At 42.2% G+C, this 8934-nt stretch overlaps 1 protein-coding gene across 4 annotated transcripts; it reads right to left on the bottom strand.

The window, feature by feature from the left end:
• LOC8070760 (pentatricopeptide repeat-containing protein At1g71060, mitochondrial) lies at nt 3632-8716 on the bottom strand. Of its 4 annotated transcripts, none has more exons than XM_021450284.1 (6): nt 8337-8716; nt 8072-8128; nt 7700-7925; nt 6050-6158; nt 5826-5881; nt 3632-5633 (listed from the first exon to the last, which is right to left on the bottom strand). In XM_021450284.1, the coding sequence occupies exon 6, from the start codon at nt 5475-5477 to the stop codon at nt 3822-3824; it is 1656 nt and encodes a 551-aa protein (XP_021305959.1). In that variant the 5' UTR covers nt 5478-5633; nt 5826-5881; nt 6050-6158; nt 7700-7925; nt 8072-8128; nt 8337-8716; the 3' UTR covers nt 3632-3821. The 4 variants fall into 4 exon arrangements, with proteins under 4 accessions (XP_021305959.1, XP_002436688.1, XP_021305960.1 ...); XM_002436643.2 differs by having other exon boundaries at nt 6050-6147; XM_021450285.1 differs by lacking the exon at nt 5826-5881.

The raw sequence follows: 8934 nt of genomic DNA, 5'->3' as shown, positions 1-8934 counted from the left end.
TCTCTCATTTTGTTTAAGTGTTTATGGTTGTTTGTGGGATGCATTTTGTTCAACATTCTCCTGTAGCATACCATTGTTAAGGTAATGTGTTATGAATTAATTAAGTTGTAATCGTGAAGAGGTTAACCTAGAAGTTGCAATGCATGTGGTGATGTATTTTTATGGGTTGCTAGCTCTCATTTACACACTAAAATTACTCGCATGCACTCAACCATAGTGTGCATAATTTACTAGCCAGGTCAATGTCAACCAAATAGGCTCCAAAAGGAAAATCTATAATATATGCATAACTATAAGTGATATTCCTATAATCGTCCTTGCCTATAATTTTTGAACTTATTTGCCATCAAGCCATGTACAAACATTTCTAAAAATCGTGATAGATATCAATATATCATGACCGTTTTTGTTGAATGTACCACCCACTCGACTTATAAAAAATAACCGGTTGATTTCGTCACCTCCATCAATAGAATTTGTGGCCACTGGATCCACGGCTCGACCATATCCCTGGCCGGATCCACTTCGTTGCCATAGCCATGGAGGAAGGCGCTGTGGGTACCAGTGGGAACAAGTTGATGTCCTAGATGACAATGGACATGGGGGCATGGGCAGGGAAAAGCTGTCGTTGCTAGAGTAGTCGTGTCGTCAATGCCTGAGCGGCTTTGGTGGCCTCCCTGCTGCTCCTGCTACCCACCACCGTCGTCGCCCTGGTTGTGTACTTGTGGTAGCCGCCATAGCCTTGGTATCCGCCGCCGTTGCCCAGATTGGGGAAGGGAATGGATAAGGTGGGGTGGGGTGGGTCCCACCACAAATTGTGAATATTTTGTATTTTTTAGAAAATTATGAATAGTTTGTGAATATTGATAATATTTGTAAACAATTTGACATATATTTCTCTGATGTCTGGAATCCATAAAAATAATTTGGATTTTTTTAAAAGAATGTGGCACATATTTGTGTATTCACAAATCACATCACACTGTCTAGTAAATTACACTGAAAAATTCAATGTAAATATAGTGCATAGCTATAAGACCTGTGAGTGCATGGAAAAAAAAATCAGTTGACAAGAGGACCCAAAACAACTTAATATCACCTAGACAAATAAAAAAAATGTACCGCCCACTCTTATAAAAATGTTCTTCCACAGTAACGTTGACACTCACCTATAGAATACATTAATAAATAGAAAACAATAAAGCATAGCCGATAACGCCTTCTCCATGGTACGCGCTCTGTTGCTTCACACGCTTGTGGTCTTAGCCATGACACCCTCCATGCGCCCGACTAATCCAGCAGGTTGCGGTGCGACGACCCACCCTCCTGCATGGCCGATCTGGCCTTGACCGCTAGCGCATGGCCCACCGCCTCCTCCCCGCCACCCATCAATCTCCTCATGGCTTCCTCCACCATGTTCTGGACGACCATGATCTTCTTCTCCACTGTCTGGAACAACAATGGCTCCATGATTCCAATGCTGACGATGATGCCCAACACATCTATGGCCATCTTCTAGTTCAGGAACTAGTCCATGAAGTGAGGCCACGTCACTGCTGGCAGCCCTGTGGTGATAGCCTCTGTCATCGAGTTCCACCTGTAATGCGTCATGAACCTACCCAGCTGGGCATGTTACCGGTCGCTCGCTAGTTACATTGTTTATTAGTCCCGGTGAGTACTTAGGTCAGTCTCAATGAAGTTTCATTAGAGTTTCATGCATATTAAATATGTTGATGTGACACTGTATTAATGAAGAGAGATGATAAAAGTTTCATGAGAGTAGAGAGAGTTTTATCCTCTTGAAACTCTTCTACACTGTTTTCAAAATATAAATTTGTTGGAAACTGTGTCATGAAACTTGCACTGAGACCTTAAGGCTTGTCATCTTTTGACCACACCACGGTAGATCATTGGCCGCTGTTAGTTTTTGTGAGAGTGTATGTACTGTGCGATACGGGGCAGCATGTGTTCTCTTGCAGTTCCAATTTTGTATGTGTGATTGCAATTTGTTTTGGGCCGTTTCTATGGATTTCTGGCTTGGTATAAGTTTTCGGGCCTTGAAATGTGCCAAATTATTGGATACAACTTGCTATCATCATACCAGGCCATTTGATGGGCCTCCTAAGTGCATGCATCTCATGCTCTAGGGCCCTAATCCCCAACGAGCTTCGCTGAGTACTTCACTACCATATGCTATGGCATGGTAGGATTTTCTCTTATTAAACACATGCTATGGCATGTTCACGAAAAAAGATTGGTGGTTCTCTTACACGGCTCATTATATCCGGACTTTACCAGAATATTTTTTCCCATTTCTCTCATTTTGTTTAAGTGTTTAATACATGGTTGTTTGCGGGGATGCATTTCGTTCAACATTCTCTTGTAGCATATCATTGTTAAGGTAATGTATTATGAGTTAATTAAGATATAATTGTGAAGAGGTTAACCCAGAAGTCGCAATGCATGTGGTGGTGTCTTTGTATGGATCACGAGTTTAATTTTGTGCCCAAACCTATACCCATTCGGGTCGCGGGTACCCACGGGTCGCCCATGATATCAATAAAATTTAAACTTATTTTATAGATATTTATTAAATATAAATATCTCATGTAGTTCAATCATTTTGTCTTTTTAATCTAAGAAGAGAAAAATATTATAGATTTTAACTGTTTGCCTAGGTATCACTAAATAGTATAGATTCCACCACTCTCTCCTCTGGTTGGTGATATGAGACTAAAAACATCATGTTGTGAGTAATAACTAAAAACAAACACTTGTGGACTCGTTTTCCTTATTAAGACCTAGGTAGACAACACCACCTCAAGCAAATGTGTCATGTATGGATACTTGTGTTTTGTTATTTTCTCTACCTTTTCTAATACTAACTCAAAATTATTTCCATACCTTATTGTCTAAAATTTATTTATACAAAGTGTGTGTGATATATATTAGGTAGGTACATATAAACTACTTTGCTACCATGGACCGGGTTTACAAAACCCATGAGTTTACGGGTTTGGATACTACATTCCTAGACCCATGCCCATAAACCAACTGGGTCTAGCTTTTTACCCATTAACAAACCCGTAGATAAAGAAATTGACCCAAACCCATGCCCTGGATGCACCAGGTTAGCCATGATCCAGTTTATCCAATGTGGCCCAGTCAATTTTTACCCAAACCCGCCGTGGAATATTTGCTTTGCTTTGCTTTGATTATTTTGAACGCAATATACATCTGATGAGTAAATAGAAGTGACAGCGCAAGTCATGATAAACTTAGAAAAAGACAATGAAATGTGCTGATGTTGGCTCTTTTTTGGGGGGTTAGAGCAACTCCAACGGCTTTGTTATTCTTATTATGAAGGCTTTTTAGAACTTGTATAGTAGAAAAATAGGCTCCAACAGATGTGCTATTTGGTTTTGTAAAATAGAAAGTTTGCTATTCCTTGATTTTCGTTGGCCTTATATAGCCAACCACTGACACTAGCTATCTGATAGCAAGGCTGGTGTGGATCTCTTTTTTTTTATAAGAAGTTGTCTATTTTACAAAATGACTAAACATTAGAATTTGGCTACTAATTTTAGCCAAGCTCTTGGAGATGCTCTTAGTTACTTACTCACACAGCAAATCTCTCTGGTAAACTCACGAATACAAGCATCTTATATTGAGTTCATCAAGTTTTCATACAAAGACTATTTAGTTCATAGCCAAAATTTTGTTTTTGTGATCTGAAGTACACATTGCTTTTGTCCATTGCTGTAGCTATTGGTATGCCCAAATATTCTGATTGGGTAATTTTTTATGAACAAACGCATCTCTTAACCCCGAAAAGGTGTTTTCCTTATTGCGTCCAATTTCGAGGCCATCTCTTGTGCCAAACTTATTCTCCCTCCTTCAACAAGAGCTTCCTTCAAATTACTGAAAAGCTGACCAGGTGGCCTAATTCCTTTGTCCAGCATCTCCTGGAAATATACACAAGCTTCTTCGAGCCTGTTCTCGAAGCATAACCCATTGATCAATGCCGAAAACATATGCATACATGGGAGGACACCTCTCTCCCCCATTTGCTTCCACACATTCAATGCCATATCAACTCTTCCGTTACTACAGAACATGCCAACCATCATTGTGTATGTATTGAGCTGAGGCTCACAGCCGTCCATTCCCATTCTCTGGAATACATTATAAGCCTCCTCAAACTTCTGTGATTTTATCAGATAATGAAGAATTACATCATAAGTACGGGAATTTGGGCCAATTTTACACTCCCTCATCTCATCAACCATCTTGAAAGCATGCTCAAACTTTGAGGCTCTGCAGTAAGCTCCAACTACTGCATTGCACGTAGGCACCTCCATGGGGAACCCACTTTTCTTGTACTGCTCAAAGTACTTTAAAGCTTCATCAAGCCTCTCCTCCGAACCAAGGCCATTGATAAGCATGCAGTACACATGAGGACTTGGCATGCAACCACTTGCTTCCATCTCGTAGAACACCTTGATGGCCTCATCACATTTGCCAGACTTGCAGAAGGCGCTAATCAGCATCCCATAGGCAACTACATCAGGCCTAATGCCAGCATCAATCATTTCTTGGTACATTGTTTTCACCATCAACAGATCTTTCTCATGGCCCCAACCTTCCATGAGGACAGTGTAGGTTTTCAAATCAGGTACAAACTTACCCTTCCTCTTCATCTCCTTATAGATGGCTTGCGCCTTCTTCACTTGTTTGGATTTGCTTAGCGTGTCAATCAGCCAGTTGTAGTCCGACAACTCAGTTTTAAGCCCAAAAATGCTCATCTTCTCGAATGTCTCAACAGCCTCTTTGACCTTTCTAGCCCGAGCATACCTTCGGACGATGAGCTTGAATGTGTCCTTAGACAGCAAGCCCCGGCACCGCATGGTCTCCACCAAGCTCCACACCAGCTTGAACTGCTTGATCTTGCCGAGCGCCTCAATCAGGTTGTGGAAGCCCTCAGCCGTGTAACTGAAGCCCTCCTGCCTCTCTGCCCAGCGAAAGAAGGCAAGTGCTAGCATCCCAGCATTGCTCAAGTTCTTGAGCACTTCAGCTACCAGCTCTGGAGACATGGCCACCCCAAGTGCATCAAGCGTTGACGCAATCCTTGGTTCTGGTTGCGTGGACACAATACGACACACCATCTTAGCAGCCTCTGAAATGCCCACAGGCGGGCCATCCCCAAAGGCATCGCCCGGCGTGACTGTGAATCGCAGTGGCTCTGCACTGGCGTGCTCATCCGTGAACCGCTGAGCCACAGTACAAAACCCTGAAGTGTGTGTTCGGCTGAGCACCTGGCAGGCATGGACAAACAGTGTGTGGCATGGCAGTTTTGGTGGAGCAGGAGGTGGAGGCATTTCTTCGAACAGTCCTTGTGCATCCGTGGCAAGCGTGCAGGGGCCACTCCTCACGGACCTACCGAGCAGGGTGGAGGCTGGGCGGGCGAGGCGACGCATCAAATCGTGGTTCTGAGTGGAGGGTTTGAGGGACAAATGATTTTGCAGTGGCGGTTAGCGGTGGGAGGGCAATCAGGACGGGAGGGCGTGGCAGCGCCAGCAGTAGTGCTAGAGTCCTAGATGCGAAAGTTCTTTGTCCTTCTACTATCCAAACAACTGCACAAACAAAATGAATAACATGTCAGTTCACTAATTATATGGACAAAGTGCAGAGTAACATGTAAGTTACCGAAGTGTGCAACTCTAAATTAGTGTAAACTTGTGGTTCAAACAGTAGTCTGCAAGACTGCAAATGATTAATTTCATTAAGTATTCTTGAGGTCTTATTTTACAAACTGTGACCAGTACCTAGTGAACTGCTTCCAAGCCCTCATGTGCCATGGCTGCCGGTGCTAAGGATTTACCTGTGATTCGGACAATCACATATAACACCTTAGCATGTGGTGGTATTAAATAGAGCATTATCTATCCAAAAGATCATCAGTAGGATCCTATATTTTTAGAATATTGCATATTTCACCCATGCATAGTTATTTTCTTCTAAAACATTTCAAACAGGTAGCAATACTAACCAACTTTCTTCCTAGCTCATGTAACACTTCCTTGTTAAACTTCGTGTGTACCCATAGCTCAGTTGTTATCTTGGAGCTCCACTTTTGTGAAACAGAACCTAGTTTGAACCTGAAAACTCATCAGTAGAAGCAAGATGACCAGGGAAGTAAACTGAAAGGAGTTAGAAATACATTTCCACCAAGTGTGTCATTGTAGGTGCGCACAGATTTTCATTTAGATTAGTTCACAAAGAAGACGGTAACTCGGTAAGAGGCAACGAACATGTTTGATAGCTGAGAGTGAAGATTCCAATTTTCTATTGCTCAAATCAGCATCTAAGCTGAACCATTTGTGCCTAGATGGCTAGCGGCCATTCAGCTACCATAATTCTTTCTACAAAAATCATGCAAAGTACTTCTGATGTTGTGGAGAAAATAAATATATCTTGTACCAACAAAGATCAAACATAGGAAAAATAAAAGGTAAACATCTTAAGAGGAGAAAGAAATATATCCCCTCTTAGTTTGAAAATAAGTATGATTTGAAAACGCTGATCAGAGTGTCCACTTAAGAATGTTTATGACCCCCTTTAGTTAGGCGTGCACAATCTCTGTTAGGTCTCTGGGCATGTCTGATTATACAAAAATACATGTGAGATGGAAACTTTTCTAATCAATTAAAATAGATACTGTTCATCAACTAATTATGTGCAGGAAACAAACATTCTACCCATCGCATGGAAAGCCTGCAACTTACAGTAGGACAAAGGGTATCAAGGAATTCAGCCCCAAAAAGTTCAACATTTGCAACCTTGTCAAATGCTTAGCTGTTAGACAGAATACTGGTTGGTTACTTACAATCTAGAAGACCCCTTTTGTTAATAACTTCTTTATGGACCGGAAGACGCAAGCAGAAGCACTGAGATGGATGAAGCTAAGACTTGGATGAAGGTTCAGTTCTATTTTGTGAAACTTTCTTCGATATAAACAGGTATCTGAAGTTGGCAGAAACAGAGTCTAGTAGATATGTTTGATTTATTCCTTGAATGATGGTCTGTATTGTCTCTTTCGAACCAATGATCTCACGCCAGTGGAGCAGGTTTCCAATGAATGATTTTCTATATTACCTCTTTTGCGACCAGATTGATGAAAAGGGATAATGCACCTATAAATGCAGTAGCTAAGGCAAACCTTTAAATGCAGTAACCAACGCAAAGCATCTTGCACGTGCAGTCAGTAGCTAAGAACAAAGGTGAAACTACAACTGGAGATACTGCAACTAATATTTTGCCAATGGACTTGAAATAGACAACAAGACAGTTTAACACAACTGCTGATTTGTGGTATAGTTAATTGAAGTTATTTACATCTCTGAAACAGCTCCAGAAACTGAGCCCAATGCTAAATCCTGATCCGTAGTCAGGACCATTAGGATTTAGGAGTTTCTTTTATCCACTACATCAAAGGATTCAAAGGAATATAGACACAAGATAATACACTAATATTGGTGAGGCAAGAGCTAGGCGTCCATTTAACCGATAAGTTAAACAGACACATGTATAATCAAAATAGTTAACTGATTGCTGTGCAATTTTTTCAGTTCCATCGAACTGGTAAGCTAAATCAACCGAATCCAAACAGATAACTGATCAAGGGGGCCTTGGTGTTCACCTTCACTGCAGCCACTCGGTGTCCAGACTGATGGAGGAGGCCTTGTTGTTCACCTTTCACTGTGGCTGCTCGGTGTCCAGACGACGCGTTGGTGAGGCGAATACAGGGCTGTCAGTGGTGCAGCAGGTAAGGCTTTGTACTGGCCTGATCCAGGCGTCTTCCTGCTGGTGGATAAGGAGGAGGTGTGGCTCCAGCGGTGGACCTAGGATTTGAACCTAGGGTACGCCTAAGCAAGAAACATAAAATGCAATACATATACATAATTAGGTAGATAGTTGGGTATACAACTACAAGAATATTCAAATCGTTCGATATAGAAGTAGAAAATAATAATAAAAAAAGATAATATGTTTAAAAGGTCTCATATAATACCTTAGATTCAAAACTTGCGTAAATGAAAATATATGTTGTTCTTCATGCCTGAACTTTCTGACAACAAACAGACAAGCAGAAAATGGCATATCAGACCCACTTAACTGCAATGTTCAGTCACAAATTAGGCTTCGATTTCATCCTAAGCTATGCAAATGAGCAAACCACTGGACATTAAAATATAGAACCATACACCAAATTCACAAATGCACAATCCTAAGCACAACTTCACAATCCCTAATCCTAAAGGGAAGCAGATTCTTACTGATTCACCAGGGGGCAGGGGCAGGGGCAGGGGCAGGGGCTAGCGGCCAGCCGGATAGGGGGAGCTTTTGTGGATGCACTAGAGCCGCGTCGGAGTCGTGGGGCGCCCTGCGGGGGCAGCTCAGTTGCTGCCGGCCGGCTGGAGCTTGGACGGCTGGAGCTGAGGGCGGTTGCAGGGCATTGGCGACGGAGATCGGGGTTAGGAGGGTCTAGGCGAGTCTGTAGCTGCCGGCGGCCCGTCGTCTTCGCGTGGAGGTGGCTAGCGGCGGCGCAGCGGCGCGCCTGGTAGTCGGCGCTGCCTGATGCTGTTGGGCCTTTTTCTTTTGTGACTATGATGTTGGGCCTTCGGGAAGACGAGGAAGAGGCATGCACAATATCGACGCATTTGAACAGCTATTTGGGCTGTGTTTTCAAATATGGTTATCGCGTAGCCATTATTCGCTCGTTTCAGCGGATTGGTTTTTTTAGAGAAAACTTTGTAATCTAGATTAAGTCATCTTTTTTTAAGTTTATTTTAGGACTTAGGTACTCTAGTGTCTATTCATTCAATAATAGTCAGCATATTCATGAATAATTCATTTCATGATTTTTTTTTTCAA

This window comes from Sorghum bicolor, chromosome 10 (genome assembly GCF_000003195.3).
Source record: "Sorghum bicolor cultivar BTx623 chromosome 10, Sorghum_bicolor_NCBIv3, whole genome shotgun sequence".
Classification (NCBI taxonomy): domain Eukaryota; kingdom Viridiplantae; phylum Streptophyta; class Magnoliopsida; order Poales; family Poaceae; genus Sorghum; species Sorghum bicolor.
The sequence above is the reverse complement of the archived record's forward strand: the minus strand, read 5'-3'. Positions and strand labels throughout refer to the sequence as shown.